Source organism: Symphodus melops, assembly GCF_947650265.1.
Source record: "Symphodus melops genome assembly, chromosome: 9".
In the NCBI taxonomy this organism is placed as follows: Eukaryota; Metazoa; Chordata; class Actinopteri; order Labriformes; family Labridae; genus Symphodus; species Symphodus melops.
In genome coordinates this window covers 10,023,235-10,047,979 of record NC_136699.1, presented here as the reverse complement: position 1 = coordinate 10,047,979, position 24,745 = coordinate 10,023,235, and the positions used below count along the sequence as shown (strand labels likewise).

Genomic DNA, 24,745 nt, shown 5'->3' with positions numbered 1-24,745 from the left:
ATAACGATGAATGAAAAATCACAGGTTATCCACGGATGAGTCCACAGAAATGTAATACCGGTGGTGGTCTGTGTCAGGTGAGGCTGCATTGAGCAATTCAAGATCATGTTCATATTTGCACCTACAATGCATTGAAAGACAATTTACAAGCAGCTCAAGCAAACAACAACCTGAGCTGTTTTTTCCCCGTCCTTTATTATCAAGATGGGACGGACCTCAATGATGGTAAACGCCTTCGTTTGATTTGAGACCACACATGCACGATCACTGGAGAAACAATGCCAGGTTCTCAGGTGTTCGGTGTGGGCTCTAATCTCACTGATGTACACTGGGAGTCTGACTTCACCAGCTCCAGTCAAGACCCAGTCTGGTCCTCCACTGTCAACAGTGTGGTGAAGATGTTGCTCATATCGCTCATCGTGTGCGTGTCCCTGTTTGGCAACGTGGTGGTCTTACTGGTGTTCCAGAGGAAGCCTCAGCTCCTCCACGTGGCCAACCGCTTCGTCCTCAACCTCCTTCTGGCAGACCTTCTCCAGACCGTGTTAGTCATGCCCTTCGCCATAGCCGCCACGGTGCCGGGTGTGTGGCCCCTAGATGCCAGACTGTGCCAGGCTCTAGTGGTGCTCATGCACCTTTTTGCGTTTGCTGGAGTCAACACCATTATAGTTGTCTCTGTGGATCGCTACCTGGCCATCATCCACCCTCTGTCCTATCCGACCCGAATGACCCCTCACCTGGGCACCAACCTGATCATCTGCACCTGGGTGCTTAGCTTCCTGCAAAGCACTCCACCCCTCTTCGGCTGGGGGGCCATTGACTTTGACCGTCACCACAATGTGTGCTCTGTGGTGTGGTCCTCCAGTCTGTCATACTCTGCGGTGGTGTCCACCTTCTCCTTCTGGCTGCCTGTGCTCATCATGCTTGGATGTTACTGGATGGTTTTCAGGGCAGCTCGGAGGCAAAACGCACTTGTGCACCCCATACAGACGCAGTCCTACTCCCAGCCCTGCCCGCAGGACTTCCAAGCAACTAGCAGTCCACAGGCACAGCGCCAGCCACAGCAGGCCGGTTCACCTGATGGCCCTTATTCAGCAAGGGGGTACCCTGTTCGAGTTAGACAGAGACGCTTCCACTACCACTGCAAGGCAGCTCGGGTAGTTTTCGTGATCATGGCATCATATATCCTCAGCATGGGGCCTTACAGCATACTGAATACAATATCTATGAGTGCCAGAGCAGCTGTACCCCCCTGGCTTTCCTCCCTCGCCCTTGTGCTCTTCTTCTTGCAGTGCTGCCTCCACCCGTACATTTATGGTTACATGCACCGAAGTGTGAGGAAAGAATTCCTGGCTTTGCTTTGCGGGATGTTCTGCAAACAGGGTCGTCCCAGACAGAGCTCTGCTGGGGAAAGCTGCTTCACGACTACAGAGGGACGCTTACGGGTCAACTCTCACCTGCCCAGTCTGACCGCTCGAGTCTTACCTTTACGGACTTGGGAAGAGTGCACGACGTCTTCCTCTCCAACCTGTGAGAGGAAATCTCGGGACAGCCGCAAAGAGACGATTTCTACCAGCATCAGCTCGGAGAGGGAGCTCACAGTCCACAGCAAACAAAACACTTAGACTGCCTTGAGTATTCATCAGATAGTTCTCATTTACTGTTACTTGAAGATTTTTTTTCATACAGTTGTTACAAATAAGCTAATAGCCTTTCTGTCACCAGGGTTTTTCATTCAAAAGATCCCGTCATTAGGAGTAGTGGTTTTATTAAGTCAAACCTCACCAACATGATTATTAACATTTCAACGTATTGAGTAAATGAAAAAGATCAACTCATGTGATGATGTCCGTTTATTTAATCATTTTGAATGTATAATTTACTGGCAGTATTTTTGCCTAGTCAGACTTGGCATAAGACTTGTAAATACTGTTATATATTCATGTTAATACCACATGTGTCCAAAATGCAGAATGGTGGAAGCTGCTCGTCTCTACAAACCAGCATTACTACTTTAAAGCTCCTGTGAAGCGACTGGAATTAATACTGATGTCTCTTTATGATTTACAAATTCAAACAAGACCCTTATCAACGACGATTGAACATTTGAAAAAAAAACGAATGCCATTGGGTACCGGTAGTTGTCACACAAGGCAAATCAGAGCAGGCTTAAGGAACATGCATTTTTCAGCAGATGTTCACAGTTAGTGATACATGTGACTGTTAAAAGAGAGCAGGTGATGTACCACTTGGGTCACATGTGGCGTTAAAATCCACACAAGCCAAAGTTTCCTCATAGGAGCTTTAAATGTGTGCCATTATTGTTTTAACAGAAAATGGGCATTTAACTCAACCTATACTTCAGAAAGTTCGATGAAAAGTAAATTCAGAAAGCACATTTACAACTAATGTGGTCGACTGTGTGGTAAAGTGGTTGGTGATCTTATATGCTTTAAATACAGGCCGTCGGCTCCTTGATGAAGCACTTCATTGCGGTATCTGCACAACTCCTCTTAATCCTTCAACGTTGTGTGTGTGTGTTGTATCTGTGATCCTGCATGAGGGGCACAGGGTGTACTGTCCTTGAGTTAGTTTGTCTTCAACTAATGAACTCAGGGTTTGCTTTCGGCTGAATGTGTAGAGCCCATGCCTGTTCTGCTTGTTGAGTGAGTGGACATGTACTGTATATGTTTGTGTTCCTGTTCAAAGTAACTGTCTTAAAGCGCCTTTTGAGTATATGACTAGACAAGTAATATATTGTGTTGTAAGTGACCGAACACACACAAGTTAGTTGGTGACTCCCTCTTCTTGATGGGGTGGCCACATTAACCTAGCCTCTATCTAGTTTCCTTTCAGGTGCATTTGAAAATGTGCCTCTCTGTATTTGGACTTAGTTTTTACTGCATTTGTGATGTCTGCCTATCACAGAATAAGCACAGTGTTTTTATGGAAGATATCATTGAGAGTAAGGTATGACAACAACTTAACTCTGTGTTATTTATAGGACGCTGCATGCCACAAAATCTTATGTAACAGACATCTGAATACATGTAGATTTGTAAAGATACCTCCTCATACAGTACCTGTCTGTTTAGAGCCACATCGAGAACGGGTTCTTACGTAAGTGTTATAGGCTTGCAGTGACTCATCTCAGAGAGAGGCATTAGGTTTATTTGGTAGATGTGTTGCAAAAAAAAAGATGTCAAGTGCATCACAACATTATGTGCATTATTCGCTGAAGTGTTTCGACACCTTTTTGTCATGTTTTTGTAGCGTTGTGGGAAAAAGAAAACAATTATTAAGCAGATCAAACCAGGGCTGCTCCTGGTGTGCTAATTCTATTTATTATTATCTGACTGTGATATTTTTTTTCTTAAGAAACACTCTTTTGGAGCCTTGGTTTGTTTGAAAGTCACCTAGAGGTATCCATGTGACAGTATCATAAATGACAATCAAACTTGAATAAAGAGTTTGTTAGACTTTTGCGCTGTAAAGGAAAAAAGGGTCAAAGTAGAGTTTGTAAAGAAAACCGATCATGTTATAAGAGAAAATAATGTTTTTAAGTGCTTTTAAACTACATATTTTTGGCATTCCTATTGTGATTTTGTATTATTTCTGATCACATTCAAGTTGTCTGTTGTTTAATAAAGGTGAATAAATTGTAATATGTGTATAATTTTTCATTTTTACGTCACATTCACACATGCTTGTTGGTAATTTCTTACTTTCTTACTCGTGTCAACAAATCAGTGTTTTTAGATATAACAAGCAGGATGGATAATCCAACTAACTTGCAGCAAGTACTCAGTTCTTTGCATTTTACGCCAAGCAGAGGGACGCTCTGTGTAAGCATGCAGGGGAGTTCAGTGAGAAATGAGAAATCAAAACAATATCGGATAAATTCTATTGAGCAATGTACTTTAGTTAGGGTCTGTGTGATACAAGGCCCTTGTCTGCTGCATGGTAATAGAGAATTTCAGTCCTGAACCGTTAAACAGAGAAGCTAAATATGTGCTGTCCTTGGTGCTGAAAGATTGCCTTTATCTTTGACTTTCTTTATAAGTAACTAACAACCTATGTACAACTGTGTGTCACTGTCCACTGCAGTATTGAATCATGGTGTGATTGCATATGTGCACATTGGATTAATATAGCAGTATGGGAATGTGGCCTGCCATAATAGCCCCAGTAAGTGATCGGCACCTGTTTGCTCTTTCACTGTTGGAGTCTCCTACTCTTTTGGATTTTCCTCATAACAGGAAGATTGAGGAATAATTGAGAATAAGTTATGTAAATCTGAAATTGAAATTGATTGAACATTGAAATAAAAAGGCAAGATTATCTATAGGTGCTGACATGCTGGCTCACTTAAACTAACATGAACAAAAGAAGTTAGCACAAATAACAGTCATTTTTTTACTTGAATGAACACCAGGTAAAGATGAAAAAAGCTTCCCTCAGGTTTCACACAGATGGGTCACAAAGCCCTCTTACATTGGTGTTTTTTGAGGTTTGGACATACTGAGAGAGAAAGCTTTCAATTTGTCTCCCTTTTTGTTTGTTTAAATCTTTTTCTTTGTATTGCATTTAAAGAGAAACGCACCATACGGAGCGTTCTGAGAGAGCTGGTTTATACGGTGTCACAAACCTCCTCTGGTTATGTTTTGACCAGAGCACAGCACAGATGTTTTATTTAGACCACAGGGGGGCTATACATCCTCTTTAAAGGAGAGGAATAAGCTTGAGATTGTTTAAAAATAAAATTAAAGAACGTAACAGCAAAAAACACTTTAAGCTGTTGTTTTTCGTTGACAACTTCACTTTGATTTTCATATATTAATTGCAAATGATTTCAGGCATTGGTTGTTGTAATTACCACTCACTATGTACATTTTTTGACGGTATAATGTTCAACCTTCAAAATAGTACTTTCATGCCAAAATAAGTTTCTGAGCCATACCTCCTCTGTAAGACATGATAGGGGAGGAAGTCAGCATCATCTGCTGGGCAAATGTAAGAACACCAACTCTGAACTCCAACACACTACAAAAGTACACATAGGACTACAGTACGTTCATGCTTCATTCCAAATAAACCAAACATATGCCGAGTTTCAACCTAGTAAACAATGAACATATCTATTTCTCCTAAGTTAGCGCTTTTAAGGAACACTTTGTATATAACTTATTTAATTGGCATACCTTATTAATTTACAACACAACTGTTGAATCATTATATTTTAAATGTTCACTGATAAATTACACTGTATTCCATGGGATAGTCTTGGAATCTGTATCAAGTCAATGTTATTTTAGATCTTCCTTCACCTATATCAATGAACATGTTGACACTTGTCTGAAATTATCCAGTATCACCACCATCAGAGACAATTCTTTTTCTTAAGGACTTTCAGTTCTAATCATATTCTGCGTTTATTTCTCAAAAGAAAATTGGGAGTGTTTATGAAAGACAATTGCAATTGAAAAATGTTTGCTTGGTTATGGCTTATTTTCCTTTTTACTAATGATTAAAAACATCCATTTCCTGTGAGCTCCTGAGCTCTCTTGGGTTGCTCTGGGTCGTTGGTGGACCTGCCTGAACAATCAAAATGAAGAGTTAGGTCTTGGACCTTGTTCATTTTTTTAATGTCTTTTTATGTTGTAATGTCACATCAAGTTTAAATAGTTTAACTTGAAAAAATGTTTTATTGGCAGTTGGGACAAAGACCTGATGAGCATGTGGGCTCGCATCATATTCACTAAGCATCCAATCAGAACACTGACAGGACTGGGCCTGAGTCTCAATCTGCAAATCTCAACAGTGTAGATGTACCTGACCAGTTTATTGATCAGAAGCTTACTATGTGAGGATCTCTCCTGTTGTCAACAAAAAAAAAAAAAAAAATCAGACATCACTCAAAATTATCCTTCATATGCAACACACTGCATCATAATCTTGTATGATACAGACATGCTTTTTATCAAAGTGTGACTCTTATTTCTATACAAGTTTATATGTATCCATCCGTCAAATACAAAACAACGGACATGTTACCAGAGCAAAGTCAGTGTTTTATAGAATTCCTGACCTACAAACAGGCTGTTATTGAAGGATTCATTGCCTCATGTTTGCCTTTAAAAAAAAGAAAGAAAACTACAGAAGGATTCATTATGGTGACAATCATTAAGTAGCATTCTCTCGCTCACTCTCTATACAGTATTATGTACACGTTTTTTTCATCATCAGTACATGTAATGAAAAACAAAACATTAAGCCATAAGGGAATAGAAAAGCAAAATACAGAACATTTGACTGCCTTTAGAAAATTTAAATAAAAACATTTCACCTTTTCTTGTTAAACCAACCCAAACAAACTAAAACAGCTAGACCATTGGAACCCACACTGATTTTCAAGGAGCCACTCAAAATATTACTGCTTGACAGCGAACACAAAATTATATATACTTTGATAAAGAAAACAGCAACAGAAGTTTTAAAGCACAAAAGAGGACGGGCTCTGCTCTTCGGGTCTTTTCTTTGATAAGTGACGGTTTCAGTTCAGGTCCACTCAATCTCACAGCCAGCACTGAGGTGGGCCGGTACTGCGTCAGCAAGGTGCCAGTCTCTCCCTTGGTCCTCTAGTCCACCTTGACCACACTGTAGATCTTATTTACAAACCAGAAGCAAGCGAAGAAACCAATTGTACCTGAGAAGAAAAGACAGGTGAGAGGACTGGTTTGAAAAATAATAATAAATAATAAATAACTCCTGCGATCACGTTGGACAAGTTAAAAGATCGATGTGGGATAAACTGCCTTTGGAGTTCTGAGTGCAAATAAAAAAACAAATCCTAGAGAGCACAGACAAAACTCAAAAGTGTTAAAACTGTAAAGCCTGTAAACTTTAACTGAACTTAAAAAAAGGACACATTGATCTTAACAAAAAAGCCGACACTTCACCCGCACTTCATTTTGTCAGTGAGAGAGAACTTCCCCTTATATCTAGAAGCCTAATTGGTCAAAATCCAGCAGAAATTCATGCGAGTTTAAAAGTCCTATCTGACTGCTCAGTGGGGGGCCAATCCAGAAATACATTTTCATCAAAGTTTGGATGACGTGAAAAAACAGACAAGGAAATGTGCATGTGAAAATGTGGAATGAGAGAGTTTAGGATTATACAGATCCAAACTTGAAGCAAGGAGGGAAACTGATCGCCTTTTCCTTGAACGCGTGGATTATTTCTAAGTGATAATCTTTTGACATCTCTTCCCCTTGCTACTTGCAGCTCTGTCTGAAGATAGTGTCAAGTAGGGCTATAGGCTAACCGTTAGTGATGATCATCCAGCATCATGGAGAGAGCGGTATAATTCCAGGCGACATTAAGGCCTCGGCTGATAATCTGGCCGTGCACAAGGTCCTTTTTTTTTTTAAACTAACACACTGCCCTAGTCTTTAGATGAGTGTGTGTGTGTGTGTGCAAGACAGCCGGACAGTGCCGTTACACATGTCAACACGTGTCAATCACTGCGTCTTTGAACATGGGGCAAACAATCAGCCGCGATGCTCTGAACATCCCAGATGTGTAATCACGTGTGTGTGTGTGTGTGTGTGTGTGTGTGGGACAAACAAGCTCATTCATTTTAAACGCGATGATAACTGGAGTTTTTATCTGTGATTATTGTTGCCTGTACCTACAGTGTAAAAAAAAATAAAATAAAAAGGAGAATAAGGAATACCTGATGACACGAGACTCAGGCTTGTGAAACGTTAAACCTCTGACTACAAAACGGACTCAAATAAGCCTGCAAAAGTTCATCTGAGCAGGAGGGACTTTGAACATACGAGCTTCCTTTTCCTCAGTGTCCGTTTGACGTTATACAACTTTAAAATGACCGTTCAACCCTTGCACCTCAATTCTCTTTTACACAATACTGCACAGTGTGTCTTTACTACCGCTTCACAAATAACAAAAGGCTTGGCTTTGACACATGAAGGACAAAGAAAAAACCCTGCAAACAAGTTTGGACTACTTCCTGGTTTTTATGTAGGCAGACCAGGATAAAGGTCCTGAATCTTAGCAGGAGTGTGTGGCTGATGGAGCTAAGCAAACACAGCTCAAGTCATTTGTTTTAACACACTGCACACCCTTTTCTCCTTACACCCACTATAGGACTAAACTCAGCCCAACAATATAATCAGCCCGTAAGAAAAGTGATACTCCAGGTTTTACTGCTTTGTAACAAGACGAGCGGGAACTCTTTGTCGTTTCTATAAAAGGGCTGAACTCAAAGGCTCACCTGTGAAGAGGAAGAAGATGAGGACCATAATGGAAGTGTATCCAAAGTAGAGGATGGTGCTGGCTGCTCCGATGATTTGTAGCTTGGAGAAGAAGTAATGCACAGCATAGATGAACAGATAGACTGCTGTGAAGCCGCTGGTCAGGAAGGAGCGCCACCACCAGTGGTAGTCCTGGACACGCAGCATGACAGAGGACAGGTTAGGAAAGCAGGGAAGCACGGCGCTGAGGATGCTACTTTAGATGTTTTCTAGTTTTAATCACGACTATTTAAAGGAGGATAATAATAGCGTGTGCTTTTCTATTATTTAAAGTGTGACTACACTCGGGTACCTCGGCACAGAGGTGGAAGTAGCAGAGTAGAATTGTGGCCTCAGAGCAGGTGATGAGTAAAATGATGAAAACCAGGAACAGGAATCCAAACATGTAGTACATTTGATGGGACCTAAAAGAAACAAAAAAAAAAAGGCAAACAGGGTAAAGAGCTGATCTTATCCACGAGGCTGCAAGTTGTTACAAAAGAGAATGACAGAAGCTGGACGGCCGACATTCCTGGCTTCTTACCAAATGCTATTGAGGATGAAGAACAGCTGAATGAAGATGCAACCAAAGGGCAGGATGCCACCCATTACAATACCAGGAATGGGCTTTGTGAAAAACGACTGCTCAGGAATTTGACGGGGGATTTGGTTTGTTCGCACTGGTTGCTCAATAGCCTGCAGGAGAACCGAAAAAAAGGAGAAATGACTTTTCAACTCTTAAACAGACATCAAGTCAACAAATCTAAAGTTAAAAAAATGTAAAAAACATAAAAAAAAAAAAAAAAAAAAAAAAAAAAAGGAGGTTGAGCTCACAGCCTTCTTGAATCCAAAGTAGGCACCGATGAAGGTGAGGGGCACAGAGATTCCAAACCACAGAGCCAAAATGGCCACCAGAGTGCCAAAGGGGATTGCTGCTGATGATCCTTCCACCCAAAGGATCAGGTTCATCAGGAAGAAGTCTGCAAACACAATTCTACACAAAAGGAGATGGACAAAGGGTTGTGAGGCCGAGAAAGATATTGTGCTCTCTCTCTAAAAAAAAAAAAAAAGGAGCCCAAGGCCAAGTGGTTAGCAACACCAGAGCAGAGACGTACAATCACAATCATGGGAAATTGAAAGAAGCAAAGCCAATGCAGAGAGTGAAGTTACCCTGGACACAAGAGCGCCGTCAGCAACACATTTGTCTTCCACTTTTCACCTCCAAAAGCTGAGAAGAAAAAAAGACAAAAACAAGAGATTGATGAGGTCATCATGATGAGAACGCTCACCCTGACGGCGACCGTCTCTGTCGTGATTTTGCAGCTGACATTTTCACCGGACTCTTACTTTTGTAAAGACGAGCAGACACGTAACCGGCGGGCGTTCCCAGCAGCACCCAGAGGACCACGGCGCATGTCATGAGAGCCCCTCTGTTGGCAGGTGACAGGAAACCCAGACAGGCCAGGACTACAGTGGACAAAACAGGCATCAGGACAAATCACTCACGCCCACCACAACTTCTGCATAGACCATAATCAATGATCAGTTCACTTTTCATCCCACCCCCAGCTTCATTTCATTTACTTTATGTTACACTGGTGTTTTTATGTTTAATTTTTCATTATAAATGTTCACATGCTCTCTTTTTTATTGTTTAATGACTGTAACTTATTAACATGAAATAAATATTTGGATTTCAGTTATGAACCAGGAGGGAGCCGTTGAGTATCATGATTACATTTTCTGTGCATAGAAAAGGAGATGTGATTGTAATGTCTTGAGGGTGAATGATCGACGTTTGCTGAGGATCAAACTCGGATGTGACGGAGTACTCACAGAGAGTGATGAAGGTCATGATGAAGATCTGGGTGCCCTGTCCGAGGAACACGGACAGCAACATGCCTTTCCTCGGAGGACGGAAAACATCGCCGTGCACCTGCTTCCACCCCGACTCCTCCTGTGCATCCTCCTGGTGGGCGAGGACAGACAGCAATATGTCAACAGTCCCAATCAAGGAGAGCACTTTGTGCAAGCTCTAAAAGTTAAAGGTTAACCAACCACCAAGCAGTGACTATGATCTTCTTATTAGACGCGTGTCAGAGCAAAGCTACACAAAATGAAGAGTGAGTCAAGTGAAAGTCTTTTAACTTAAAAACCACTAACAGAAGAAAAAACACACAACATGCCCACTCCACATGTAACATACATGTGGAGTGGTCATTGTTACACCACATGTTCCAATGTGCCTGCTTGTTTCAATCACACACCCAAACACCTGATTTTAAAACGGCAGCATGTTGCGTTTAAAACAGGACAAGCTTACATAGAGAACTGAGGATTTTTCCTTGGTCGAGGGAAGCTTTATCAAGTCTGCCTGTGAAACGCAACAAAATATTGAGAATTCCAGGTGCTGTGCGCCCAGTGTGCTGGGGGAACTGTCACAGACAAGCATTAGCCATTTAACCTCGATAACATGCTAGTAGGTACAGTGCTGTAATAGAGCCAGGTGAAAAACCTCAACTTCTAATGTTTCTGAGTAACAATCACATATTTTCATAAACTACAGTGAGGTTCACTTAAGACAGAAAGTCCAGATAAAAGAAGTAGCGTCTTTTTTCCCCCCATCGAGCATTAAATAAGGCGGCTCCCTGTGTGATGTGGCTTACATTGACAAAAAAGGTATAAACACTTTGAATAGTTTATTTGCATGGTGGCCTCACGGTGCCCTGCAGTACTCAAGTAACACATCATCTATTGGCCGACGCACTGTACCATTAAGGCTTCATATGCACGCATCAGCTCACACTGTCAGACAGCTCAACAAGGCCTTTACCTGGTCCACCTGGTTGTATCTGGCAATGTCCTTGTGCAGAGTTCTCAGCATGATCATGGCGACCATGCCGGACAGGAAGAGGACGATGACCAAGGAGTTCATGATGCTGAAAAAAGACCAAACATCGATTTGCAAGCGTTAACACCCAGGTTCATGAGAGGTAGAGGGCGTTAATGTGGGGGCACAGAGAAGAAGATGATCATCCTACCTAAACCACTGGATGTTGGTGTGAGGCATGGAGACCAGGATGTAGTCCCACCTAGAGGCCCACTTGATAGAGTTGTTTTCCTGTTTAAGGAAGTAAACACAGAAAGAAAAAAAAAACAGATCTCACACTTCATGTTACTAGATCATAGTTATTGTTATATATTAATTACATGACATTACTTTCATAATACTGTATATGAGGGCAAGTAGTTTGGAGGCCTACCTCAAATGTGACAGAGAAGGTATAGACTACAGACACATCACTGTCAAACTCTCCAGGGACTTCCATCGGGCTACCTCCTTCACAGGTGGGGTTGTTTTCATCCGTGTGTTTAATACTGTTGATCAGAGAATACACACAATCAATCAGAAATCAGAAAATACATACATTTAGTGTTCGTTTGGGAAGGTCAATTACAATTCAAATGCAACATTTTGAGTTCAATAAAACCAAAATCTGCATGACAGCCTCATATCAGCCGACGACCAATCACAATTACCTCTTGGGCTCAAGAGTCGCAGCGACTAGCCGAGCCCCTCTCCATCCCTCTGACGCTCCACTGTGGTAAGTGATCCTGATGTCCACGTGGTTGAAGACATAAAACGTGTTCTTCTTGTTGAACTCAGACTGAAAACAAAAATCTGCGTGTGAGCTATTTGAACTCCTCAGGGGGACAATATGTAGATAACCTTGTAGATACCTTGTGTCATGGTGAATCGTTAAATAATACTGAACACTATTTGAGACTTTGACTGGCCATTCACTTTTAAGGAGGAACAAAAAATAAGAGGCTTTATCGTTCTGAAAACACTGGTAATGTGGATCATGGAAAACTCTGTACAGCACAATTAGAACCACTTCACCAGCACGTGACCAATTAAGTAGGTAAAGTAAACAATCACACACAAAATAAAGGACTCACATTGATTACACAAGCATCTTTGGCTCTGCCGTCTGTGGTAACAAGGCAGCCAATTGGAAAACCTGGGTTGCAGTATTTCTGTCCGTCTTCAACGTCATAGCACCATGTCACTGGCATGTTGTCTATGATCCTAAAAAAAAAAGGGAAAAAAAGGTGTGTTTTATTGCCACAAATGTCCTGCTGAATAAAGGGTGTATTTGATACAGCCTATCCTAACGGCAGTCACTGATGTGTGTTTATCACTAACCAGTGGTGCTGGTAGTTCAACTGCATTCCCATCTTAAGAAAATCCAGTTTGGCGGCATCCTCCTGGTTGCCTTTCTTGTAGGCTTTTGTGCACACTTGTTTGCATTTCACATCTTCTCTGAACTTGAACTGTGGATAAATGAGTCACATTTTTATCAGGAAAACACATTCAAACGTGCATGTCTAAAAACAAGCAGTACAATAAAGGCTAGGAAGATTTCTATTCAACACCCACCTTGTATGGTGAAGACTCTATTCTCTCACCAAACAGCACCTGTCCAAGGTTTTCAGAAGGCCTCTTCTCTTGGACATCTTTGCAAAAGTCAAACCTGAACATGAACAGAGGATCACACACGATGAGAAGACACTATTAGACTTTAATTAGAAAAAAAACAAGAGCCCAAGAATCCAGATATGACATAAATTGAGTCAAACAGACTGAATGTACTTACACATCATACTCATAAGGCAGGACTGACTCCACAGAGTCTAACCGATTGACAAACAGCTGAATTGCTGTCTGAAAAAAACAAACAAACAAACAAAAAATCATTTAGGATTTCAGTTTGCTTGAAAGAATCAGATAGATGGATGGATGGATAGATAGATATTCAACAGCACTATGTACCGAGTATTCTCCAAGTTAAGGACCATTCATACAAACACTGTTTTGAACAAAGGACATAACTCAATTGCAACCAAACACCGGTAACACAAGATGTTAAGGGTCATTTTAGGTGCTTAGTTCAAACCATTGTATTTATCAGGTAGCATGGACAAAGCAGTGTCCAGGTACGTTTTGCACTAACAATACTAAATAGTATCGGCCACTGTTCATTATATGAAACAGAGTAAACGATCTAGCAATTTAATTATCTGTTCGACAAATTCAACATATCAGTGTTCTGTTTCTTTGTAAATGTCAACAAAGAGTGTCAAAGGCTCATAAGCGTTTCTGGTCCAAGTAATAGCCGGGGCCTAAAGAGAGGCTGCCTGGCTACCAAGATAGAGAAAGTACAAACATTTAATTGGATACGCAAATGTAAACTATAGCACATTATCCACCATAGAACAAGAATTGCTAGTGTTTAAATATCCCCATACCTGGCAATCTTCACCACCTTTGCCGTCTACACAAAAACTCACTGGGGCTAAACCCGGAAGATAAAACGCCGAGCAACACGAAAAATACGAGACGAGAGAATAAACTAGGAGGAAACCAAAGTGTATCCGCTGCTTCATTTTTGTCCCAGGCACAGTTTTCCTACGATATGATATACTTGTTTTGAAGGAGATTGTTTCTCCTTCTGATGGAAATGATTGTATGCTAGCTGTCGGCTCCGTCTTTCTACAGGGACGCAGCAGCTGAGCTAACCTTTCTGGCAGCCAGCGTCCGTGTCAAGCTACAAGGAAGTAACAAAGTCGTAACCGGAAGTGATTTGATTTTAGTTTAGAAGTAAACACCAAGTCTAGGTCATCTTTTAATTATTAACGAGACAACCATTTATAGCTGATATAAATTCGCCCATTGCATTTTAATAGAGCCATGTTTAAGATGTGTACGGAAAATGTGTAAGGAGAACGATCACCAGCGCTCCATATCTACAAATCGTATCCCCGCAAGCCACTAGGCTTTTATGTTGAAAATAAATAAACCGGACGTTATATCGTCTTTTGGCCGCCTTGACGTTTTTGACACCGTGGAAGTAACACTGACGTTGCTTTATAATAGTTTCCTCCATTTACATCCTCGGTTTCTGCCTTAAGAAGATCCACGTGTGAAATGCAAAAAAAACGGTCAAACAAAGAGCGGATTATGAAAGACTTTTGGCCGTTCAGCGAAATATGTGATAATGGGACTCCGGAGGAGAAAAGAAGAGTCAACGGGGCAAACGACGACCAATATTAAAGCCTTGCGTGCCTACTATTTTATTTGTGACATCCATAGTGTGTGTAAAACAGCCCTGACTAGTCAAACCGGAACTGCTTCATGTTAATATTACATTTTGTTGAGGTGCACATAAGAGTAATGTGGGACCGTAAGATCCGTATTACACAATAAATCCCAAGTTGTCTTTTTAAATCAGAAGAGAATTTTCTGATACTGTGATATAAATACAATTGCCCATTATTATTCCTTTGTGCCAACCTTTTTTAAATCTGGGACAGTAGTTTTTTTTTTTTTTTAAATATTCAAATTTACAAAGTAGACTCCCTAAAACAATCATGGTTAATTAATTTAGAAGGCCTACAATATCTTCACTGTGTTTATCAGACCCTAACCCTAACCCAAAAACTAGTAGAATCATATAAATACTCAAACCATATCGCGAAGTGCAAACAAACATAAAACTACACATATTTCAACATTTGCTTGAATTTCCCTAGGGATCAATAAAATATCTATCTATCTATCTATCTATCTATCTATCTATCTATCTATCTATCTATCTATCTATCTATCTATCTATCTATCTATCTATCTATCATAACGTGACACATGTAATACTGTTGTAAATAAAGATACACACACACACACACACACACATATATACAGATATTATCTGTAGGGTTTTAAAAATCAATTGATTATACTTGAGTAGCTCATACATTTCTTCCTGAGGATCGTTCACATTTGATGTATTCTATGTGGGCACATAGGCCTTCATTATATTGAAATTCAGGAACCAACTATGAAACAGCTTGACATTATTAACTCTCAGACTTAAATGACATGATGAGGGCAGATATCTTAGACTTAGACTTTCTTTATTGTCAATCAAATTTGAACATTACAGTGCAGATAAGAACGAAATCTCGTTGCATACTGGAGTGTGGTGTAAAGAGAAACAATAGACAGAAAATGCACTTCTTGTCACGATCCACTCAGTCCAGAAGATGCTCCTCAAAGAACAAACACTGCCGTTATACGTCAGAATAAAGGCCAACGAAGAAGAAGTAACGTCGTCGACCCCGCCCCCACCGGAAACTGACGAAATAAAGCAAAAGGAGGGGAGGAACTGTTGTGCGCCAGAGCATACACAAAGCCGCTGTATAGTGTTGTCTGCTTGTATAAAACAAATTGCATGCTCGTCGTTGTTTTATATTTTAAAAGTAGCTTGTGGGCTCTTGTTTTTCTTTTTTTAGTACCGAAAGCTGCGAGACTTCGACCGATAGCAAAGTAACGAGCCACAGCTGCTGGCACGTTTATCGCCATTTTGCGCGTTCAACAGCTGAAGACTTTAACCAGCAGGAGGTAAAAGAAACATGAACACAAAACCACGAAACATATGACATTTAACCTGCGCGCCAATAAGTAATTGTTCGACAAATTCAACATATCAGTGTTCCGTTTCTGGCTCTACAATTCAGGTTTGTGACTTGGCAGCATGGCAGAGGCAGACCGACCAGGAAAGCTCTTCATCGGTGGACTGAACACCGAGACCACCGAGAAGGCCCTGGAGCAGTACTTCAGTAAATACGGCAGGATTGTGGAAGGTGTGCCTACAACCACGCTTCATCCCCCCCCCACTTCGTGCTATTGCTTAAACCTTAAACAATGAACATACACTTATGTTACAGCTGTAATTAAAAGCTGTTTTAGCCTTAGCTATGTCGCGCTTGTAATGCATACCAGATGTTTACATCTAGTCATGTTTGTTGTTTCACATGGATCTAGGCTCACAATTACATACAATTGCAGCATCGGGTGTTTGTGATCAGGACTCGACAATCATGTTTTGTATGTCAAAGGTTTAAGTTGAGGAAAAAATAACGTTTGTTACTCTCAGGTCCCGCTTTCATGTTTTTCATCAGGAAGTATGCCATTAAAATGGGTATAACTTTTTCAGTCAGTAGTGCAATCAGCTTAAATAATCAGTCACAAACACACCTGAAACTCTGTTTCCTTCTTTCAGTTCTTCTGATGAAGGACCGTGAAACCAATAAATCAAGAGGCTTTGCGTTTGTTACTTTTGACACTCCAGCTGATGCAAAGGATGCAGCACGTGAGATGAATGGAAAGGTAAACAAACTATTTCTTGTCAAAGCCATCAAAAAAAAAAAAGAAAAGATAAATCAACTGCTGTCGTGGTTGTAATTCTAACTCTTCCACCACAGTCTCTTGATGGCAAGCCTATTAAAGTAGAGCAAGCTACAAAACCCCAGTTTGAGAGTGCTGGCAGGCGAGGACCCCCACCCATGCACTCTCGTAGCCGTGGTCCACCCAGAGGCCCTCGTGGTTCTAGGGGAGGTCATAGTGGTATGAGAAGCCCACCACCAAGAGGTAATTATACATTGCATTAATTTGGTCAGACTTGATTGTAAAAATCTGAATTTTTTCATTACATTTTCCAACTGATTTTCCCTTTGTTTAATTTATTATATTAATATTTGCATTTCTTGTCTGTGGAGATTACTATGATAATTCAGGGAATGTAGAACCCTTCTTTAAAGGAATGTCATCCAGAGGACCCCCAATGAAGAGAGGACCCCCTGTTCGTAATGGAGGTCCCCCACCTAAGAGGTCTGCCCCATCTGGCCCCATGAACAGACGTGAGTACCGGGAAATGTGTTGGGTCTTATCTTACTAAAACTAATAATAGGCATGTGCATCTATTGACAAGTTTCCTGCTCAGTTTTATCTTCTGGTTGATTAGTTGGTTTGTCAATGATTCGTGTTCCAGCCCCCATGTCAAGAGACAGGGATCCCTATGGTCCACCCCCACCTCGCAGAGACTCCATGATGTCCAGGAGGGATGACTATCCATCACCAAGAGATGACCATTACAACTCAAAAGATAGGTAGGACATTTCAAATGTAGTTACATCGTGAGGAAACACGATTTTTATTTACCACAAAACACTATTTTAAGTGCTACAGTTAATTGTGTTATATTCCACAGCTACTCCAGTCGGGATTATAATTCAAGAGATTCCAGGGACTATGGACCTCCACCCCGAGATTATTCATACAGAGATTACTCCAGTTCCAGCTCCCGGGATGACTATGGGTCAATGTCTAGAGGATACAGGTATAAGTATTGGTAACTAAAAGAATGAGGATACACGTTTAGACTTTATTTAATCTACAACTATTATTCTTTTACGTTGCAGTGAACGCGACAGTTACGGGGGAGGCCGAGAACCCAGATACATGGACCGTCCCAGTGGTGGTAGCTCCTACAGAGATTCATATGATGGTTACGGTAAGATATGACTCCATAAGTGTGATGACAGCCTATGTCCACTGTGGCGCAAAGAAGAGCTGCACAAAAGAATGCACAAAATCCCAGCATTGACTTCAACAATCTCCGTTTATACGACGCTCGCTCCCCAGAAGATCAGCAACTCAGGCACTCAATCTAAAAGGGTTTTCTTTCCCTTGGTGGCTTCCCTCTACTGCAATACAAGTTCGATCCTTTTTTTTGTATTTGAAAACGTAACTATTGGCAACTTAACGTCAAAGCTTAACTTAAAAAGAAAAATCTCAGCAGCTATCATCCTTTAGTGTCCCTGCAATCAGGGATTGAAAAACTCTCACAAGGTCACGCAGAATATTTGGCTCAGAAAGTTTGCAACCATAAGGAACTCCAAAGTCTGGAAATATCTGTTGACTCGGTATGATATACCAATCAAAGCACTCCCTCAAGGAGAAAAAAAACATAAAAACCTGAAGACAACAATGAAAACCTCGTCCTAACCTTCACTTCTAACACTTGGAGCTCAAAAGGAAAAATGGCTTCTCAAACCAATGGCATGCAGAAGTGGTATCAGTGCCCATATCTTCCCTGCGCTGGAATATGTTACTGCTCGTATGAACTAAAACTTCAAAGATAGTTTACCCAATTGGACATTTTAACATTACCTCAGTTAAATTTATATCCACCACAGAATCAATTCTGTCGGCAAAAAAATGAGCACCTGACAGTGCAAAAATGTATAAATGGAACTTTGCCAATTACCTGACCCATTGACCCTGCAGGTAACTCTCGCAGCGCCCCACCTTCAAGGGCCCCCCCACCATCCTATGGTGGGAGCAGTGGAAGCAGTCGTTACGATGACTATGGCAGCAGTTCCCGGGATGGCTATGGCAGTCGTGACAGTTACCCCAGCAGTCGGAGTGACCAATATCCACCTAGTCGTGGTGAGCGAATGGGCAGGCAGGAGAGGGGCCCAGCTCCCCCTGTTGAGAGAGGCTACCCTCCTCGTGATTCGTACAGCAGCTCAAGTCGTGGAGGGCCACGTGGTGGCCGCGGTGGCAATCGACCCGATAGAGGAATGTCTCGCAACAGATACTGAACTGGACTTGAAAACAACCTGAAAGCAGAAGTTCTCTCCGTGCACATTTAACAAGTGTTTTAGAAGAAATCTAACGCAAACTAAGCTTTGTCTAAATCTGTGGAGTATAAAGCTTAGCTTTGAATATGTGTCTTGACTTCCCAAGTTTTGTGTAAAGTTTGTTATTATTTTTTTTAGTATTTCTCTTGCTCATGTAACAGTACAGTTACCAAGTGAGTGTTAGTTCTTACGTTCAGTGCTGTTGGAATCTGCAATGCCCTACAAGTCTGGATTTCCTCCTCAAATAAAGCTTTTAGTTGAACTTTAACCACTGCTCATCAATTATCAAACGGTACCAAGGGCCGTAATATGAATGTTGAGTAACAACTTGATGTTTGCTGTAAAACTTAGGTGACACTGCTCGTGCTATTAAAAATAGACGAGTGTCCTCTGTTCATGCTTAACACAAATGTGCCATCGCTTGGACGCTTCAAGAGTCAGGCAAATGTTACTGTCAAAATGTTCCGATGTAGTCCCTTGGAAATGGATCCATCATCCTAGAGCCCTTTTGATGGCATGCAACGTCAAAACCAAAGACAACAACAACCAAATGCAACTCGACTGGTAGTCAGCAGCTGGTAAGCAAAGCAAACCTCTTTGTTTCTCATCTGTAAATGAGTTTCTCATTGACCTGTATTGCAGTCTCCCTTCAAGACAACTATTCCCGTGGAAGGAAAAAAAAAAAAGGATGTCAACTGAATGTGACTTTCATTGTACAGCGTTTAATGAGCTAAACATTTTAAAATGACACCAACGTCCCAAGAAGTTTCGTCCATTTTCAACAAAGAGTCTTAACAGCCATTTTGCAAATGAGCCCTCGCAGCATTGATCCTTTGCCTTACCAGTCGTCCAAACTCAGTAAAAGGATGAAGGAAACAGATTTTTTTTTTTTTAACACAACTTCATATGCCTAGATTTTTTGTAAGCCTTTTTCATTGGTAAATATTGAAAGACAAATGTTTAATTGAGAGCCATCTTCTCAGTACCAAAAGACATCCTACAAGCATGCTATTTCAAACACTGGAGACCTGGAAGAACGCCATCCGTACGACCAAACTGGAAACGATCACTGACGCAAATTAACAGTTGGACCAAGGACCACACAATATAATAAGCATTTTTTGATGTATAATGAATACAACATTTAGTGAAGGGCAACGCATTAATATGATTTTCTCATTGCAGGATAACCAACCTTTCAAGGCATCTGACCTTGGAACTTACCTGAATTGTTGTTGGACCAATTAAACTGTTCAGTGGACCTGTACTTTCATGCTGATTGGAGACATGATGGTAATTTGTTCTTTGATTTGTATTATACATTAATCAGATAGCTGTGGTTGTAAATTTAATTGAAGGGTTGAGCAGTATGCAATCAGTAATCTTCACTTTGACTGTGTCTTCCAGGTTCTGCCGCAGGAGTCTGAGTGTGCTGGTAGAATCTTTGCTCCAAGTGGAAATGCGCGTCAGGAGTCGAGAACACAAATGCGGACTTGCTCAAGCTTGTTTCCGATGATCTTCAATAAAGATTTCATGAGTGTTTTTGTGTTTTAGTTTTTTCTTTTTAAATCATGAAAGAATGACGTTATAAGCACACTTTTACTCTTAAAATCGTATTGTGTAGCTGTATAAATGTTTATCGTGAGTCTTAGGTTTGTGGTAGCCAACTGTTATAGGAAATTTAATTTTGACCTATGATTTTAGCTATCTGAATGGTGATGACTTTGCTTTTATTTTAACTGAATGCGATTAGATGATTAAGAAAACCCCACATTTTCGTCTTCAAGTCTCTATTTTGTCTAGTGAAGGTTTATATATATATTTAATGCTGTCTGAAAACGTGGCCTATCCTGCCCTTATCACATTATTTCACTACATTGAAATTGCTGTAGTTTAAATTGCCTGACCATCGCATTAACCCTGCATAAGAATGTTTTACATTAAGGATTGTTCTAATTGTTGCATAATATAGTTGATGCATGTCTGCAAATGTTGATGCATCAGTTCCTTAAAGTGACGTTTCCTGACACTAAGTTCAATTTGATTTAAGTTATCAAACCGGCTGAAAAATGTCCTCTGACAGCATGTGTAACTTTACGGATGAAATGTCTACATTGTGGTGGGGCCTATTTGCCAGTAGGGGTGATCATCAGTTATGCGTCGTCCTTCCCCCACCGCCTCTTTTTTTCTAACTTCTAGCTGAAGTGCGGATGTGAGTTGTATATTGATACGGAACAAGCCGACGCCGCTTTTTTTTGTTTCAGCAATGCGTGCTTAGGCAATGATCATTTTGTGGAGCTATGAATCCAGAGGAGCAGACTGTAACGTGGTTAATATCACTGGGAGTGCTCAGCTCACCTAAAAAGAACATAGCGGACCCGGAGGAGTTTCTGAAAACATCGTTGAAGGATGGGGTGGTCTTGTGCAAGCTCACGGAGAGGCTCATACCTGCTGCCAATCCTAAGGTGAGTTGGTCGATTATGTTAACTTAAATCAACAAAATATCAAATGATCGACTGCTCCGGGTGAGAGGAAGGAAGGGAAGGAGGGGTTTGATTAAAAAAAGATACCGACAGGAACTTCTCCCAGCAGCTGCAGGCCTTCATTTCTGTGTAGCTCGCTGGTCCAAAAAAAAACAAAAGAAGTGCACTGTCAAAATGTGGTTGTGTTTTGATGCATAGCGAATTAAACAGCTGATCCGTTATGTTGAGATTTGTACGTCAAATGTGTGGTTTCCTGTGAGGCGAAGAAAATGTTCCGCATTCTTGATGTGACTTATGCGAACACCTCCCCAAAAAAAACAGGACACAGCCTATCGAGGATTTGTGCATCATGTCGGGTTAAACACTGAAGAAGTAAGAGTGGTGGAGCAAACGGGGGGGCTTACAACAACTTTTCAGCCACTTGTAACATCGTTGTTGTTATTAACATGCTTGATGTAATTGTTGAGGTGACAAAGTTGATAAAGATAAACAACAGTTGCAAAGACTCTTCGTCACTTCCTCTTGAAGAGCTCTTCCTTCCCTTTGGAAAAAAAAGCGTGAATGAAACCGGTAGTAGCGACTTCTCTTTGATGTAATTCCCGACCTGTCTTGTTGCTCCGTTTTACATGTTATCACTATTATCTCTACAAAAAACCAGTTTCTTACTCTGCTCACATGTGGCTACAATTGAAACGTATATCCTCCACATGTATTCCTGTGACGTTGCACTGTGACTTCCCCGTTGTGGGACTTTTATTCTGAAAGTCAACAAAGTGAGCGGATGTTTTGCTTGACTTTCGTCTACTTTGACGTGTATGTGGTCTTAATGGTTATGCTTGCATGAAGGAGACAGGAAGAATCCGCAGTTAATTCATGTATGTTACCTAACAGTGTCACCTGCTCTTTTTTAATGTCTCTCGCGTCGGTCTTTGAATAGCACTGTGTTTCTATTTGTCATTTAAAGATGGTAATGTGTTAATTTATTTATCTCGTGTGTGCGTGTCTAGTATTGCCAGGACCCGAGGACTGAAGCTGAATGCCTTGCAAACATCAGGGAGTTTTTAAGAGGATGCTCGTCCTTGAAAGTGGAGGTAAGCAAACTGTTCTGGTTTCATAATCGTTTTGACTTGGCCTGATCTTTTCTTCTCTGTCACTACTGAACTCTTAGACCAGGTGCAGTTTGAAAGACGACCTAAACACAGTCTTGCTTCTGTTGTCATCTGCTTATCTCGCTGTGATATGTTCCTCTCATGTCCGTGTTGTCTGGCCACTCTTTCTGACTAGACAGGAAGGTTGCCTAATTGTCGACCTCAATAAAAAATTGCCTCATTTTTAATTGCCACAGTGTGAAACAGTGTTTACTTATGTCCTTTTATAGCCTACAGTTGTGACATTAATGTGTGTCTGTTCCCTGTGGCATACAATGTACAAAAAAAAAGACATCCTAATATTGGAACAGAAATCATTTCCAGATGTTGGGAGTGCTCTGTGTCTTTGTACCAGCCTGTTTTGTGACTCCCACACTGGACAGCTTTATAAATACTCCCCTCTGGTCTTGAATCACATCAGTTGGTTTCTTTAAATGGCTAATTGAGTCAGCGAGCCTGGCTTACTGCAAAGTCAAATGGCTCAGTAGTTCTGCCCAGCTGGCTTGTTATGTCTGGGAGGTCCCTTTTGCTTTCATCCACCAACCTTGCCTTAGCCCATAATTAGACCTTTTGTGGCCAGCCAGTAGCTCATGGGGCAGGACTTTTGTAATGTATCAGCCAATGGATGTCTTTGGTGGTACAGCTGGCCCTACCCATCCTTTGGTCAGTGATGTGATCATGGTTAAGAGAAGATTTTTTTTTCTCTCTCTCTCTTTTTGCCGTTGAATATATAGTGCTTGTTTTTCTGTTACTGCAAAAAGAGAACAGTCATTCGACTTTCACTTCTGCACTCAGCTGCAGAAAGAGGAAGTGCAGTTCACTGCCCAAGCCTCATCTTTTTTTAGACATGTTCTAAAATGCATGGGATTAATCCTGTGCTATAGCATACTCGTTCAGAGTATCATGGATTCATATGATGACCCATTGAGACTATACTGGTCCTAACCATGGCCAAGACAACTCCTACCAATGGTCAAGATCAATACTGAGATGTAAGACTTGGCTTCTCATCATCCTCTGAATGCAAACAGGCTTTTCAGTTGAGATTTTATCCGAGAACATTAAATCCTTCCACATATCGACCCTGATACCTTGACTTGATTTTTTTTTTAAAGAGTACCTCTCTGGTAGTTGTGCAAAAAAAAAAAGTTTGATTACTGAGATTTTGCGAGACAAATATTACGCTCCATAGAGATGCTGCAGCTCTCTACGGACTTTGCTGGACACGCCGCAGACGAGGCAAGCAAGTAGGCGCGCTCGTTAAACGGAGGCTGCGGGGGTTACGCACTGCACTCCCATCAATTCACCTGGCGAATGTCGCTCTCTTCACAAGTGTTGCACTGAAACCTGGCTCAGTGAACACATCCCGAACAGTTCACTACAGCCAGACTTTCAGCTCTTCAAAGACTAAAGGAGCTCTCTGGGAAGACGAGGGGAGGCAAAATATGCTTCTCCATAAAAAGGGTCGGTGTACAGATATCGCAGGGTTAAAGAATTTGTGCAGCCTTAATCTGGACAGGTTTTTTTTTTCTTTTTTTTCCATAAACTGTAAACCGTTTTATTGATTGCGGGAGTTCTCCTCTTTTGTTGTGGTCGGTGTCTATGTCCCTCCTCAGGCAGGTGTAACAGAGGCGTTACAGCAGCTGGCTGACCAGATTACAGATATGGAGAAAAAAAAACAGCCTGACTCTCTGCTCACCTTTCTGGGTGATTTTAACAAAGCAAATCAGGCCCACAAGCTTCCAAAATACAAGACAGCATATTAAGTGTCCCACCAGAGCTAACACACTGAACCAATGCTACACAGTAATAAAGGATTCATATCGCTCTGATCACTGTCTCATCCACCTCATCCCGACCTACAGGAGTTAAAAACTGCTACGGCTGAAGTAAGGACTGTAAAGAAGTGGACAGAGGAGTCAAAGCAGGAGTTACAGGCCTGCTTTGATTGCACTGATTGGAGTGTTTTTGAAGCTGCATCAGCAAACCTCCACAAACTCACTGACACTGTGACATCATACATCAGCTTCTGTGAGGCCGTGTGTGTGCAGACCAGGACCTTCTGCACATACAACAAGTCCTGGTTTACACCTCCACTTAGGAAGCTGCGTCAGGCCAAGGAGGAAGCCGACAGGAGTTGGGACTGGGACCTGTTCAAGCAGGCCAGGAGCAAACTGATGAAGGCGATCAGGGTAGCTAAGAGCAGCTACACTGAGAAGCTGAAAAAAAAAAAAAAAAAAAAAAAAAAACACTT

General features: G+C 41.3%; 4 protein-coding genes across 8 annotated transcripts in view; 3 read left to right on the top strand and 1 right to left on the bottom strand.

The window, feature by feature from the left end:
* The first annotated feature begins 227 nt into the window (after positions 1 to 227).
* gpr101 (G protein-coupled receptor 101) lies at positions 228 to 2,102 on the top strand. Its single transcript, XM_079352898.1, has one exon. It carries the CDS (start codon positions 279 to 281, stop codon positions 1,620 to 1,622), a length of 1,344 nt encoding a protein of 447 aa, XP_079209024.1. The 5' UTR covers positions 228 to 278; the 3' UTR covers positions 1,623 to 2,102.
* Positions 2,103 to 5,918: 3,816 nt separating this feature from the next.
* tm9sf5 (transmembrane 9 superfamily protein member 5) lies at positions 5,919 to 13,955 on the bottom strand. Of its 2 annotated transcripts, XM_079351575.1 has the most exons (18): positions 13,626 to 13,955; positions 12,974 to 13,041; positions 12,757 to 12,850; positions 12,523 to 12,650; positions 12,276 to 12,405; positions 11,853 to 11,980; positions 11,576 to 11,690; positions 11,354 to 11,433; positions 11,146 to 11,251; positions 10,636 to 10,686; positions 10,149 to 10,281; positions 9,660 to 9,779; positions 9,483 to 9,540; positions 9,147 to 9,306; positions 8,857 to 9,008; positions 8,626 to 8,737; positions 8,294 to 8,465; positions 5,919 to 6,703 (listed from the first exon to the last, which is right to left on the bottom strand). In XM_079351575.1, the coding sequence occupies exons 1-18, from the start codon at positions 13,761 to 13,763 to the stop codon at positions 6,636 to 6,638; spliced, it is 2,013 nt and encodes a 670-aa protein (XP_079207701.1). In that variant the 5' UTR covers positions 13,764 to 13,955; the 3' UTR covers positions 5,919 to 6,635. The 2 variants fall into 2 exon arrangements, with proteins under 2 accessions (XP_079207701.1, XP_079207702.1); XM_079351576.1 differs by lacking the exon at positions 10,636 to 10,686.
* A 1,522-nt stretch (positions 13,956 to 15,477) lies between these two features.
* rbmx (RNA binding motif protein X-linked) lies at positions 15,478 to 19,128 on the top strand. 3 transcript variants are annotated; one of them, XM_079353101.1, is made up of 10 exons: positions 15,478 to 15,573; positions 15,669 to 15,777; positions 15,894 to 16,019; positions 16,439 to 16,545; positions 16,641 to 16,806; positions 16,935 to 17,075; positions 17,207 to 17,324; positions 17,426 to 17,554; positions 17,637 to 17,728; positions 18,505 to 19,128. In XM_079353101.1, exons 3-10 carry the CDS (start codon positions 15,911 to 15,913, stop codon positions 18,819 to 18,821), a joined length of 1,179 nt encoding a protein of 392 aa, XP_079209227.1. In that variant the 5' UTR covers positions 15,478 to 15,573; positions 15,669 to 15,777; positions 15,894 to 15,910; the 3' UTR covers positions 18,822 to 19,128. The 3 variants fall into 3 exon arrangements, with proteins under 3 accessions (XP_079209227.1, XP_079209229.1, XP_079209228.1); XM_079353103.1 differs by having other exon boundaries at positions 15,488 to 15,777; positions 16,977 to 17,075; XM_079353102.1 differs by having other exon boundaries at positions 15,488 to 15,777; positions 16,962 to 17,075.
* A 1,895-nt stretch (positions 19,129 to 21,023) lies between these two features.
* Positions 21,024 to 24,745, top strand: part of arhgef6 (Rac/Cdc42 guanine nucleotide exchange factor (GEF) 6) — a 29,158-nt gene continuing 25,436 nt past the window's right edge. For both annotated transcript variants that reach the window (XM_079351572.1, XM_079351571.1), the window contains exons 1-2: positions 21,024 to 21,325; positions 22,351 to 22,434. In XM_079351572.1, coding sequence (XP_079207698.1) covers positions 21,161 to 21,325; positions 22,351 to 22,434 — 249 coding nt within the window. In that variant the 5' untranslated portion in view covers positions 21,024 to 21,160. The remainder of the gene's footprint in view (positions 21,326 to 22,350; positions 22,435 to 24,745) is intronic.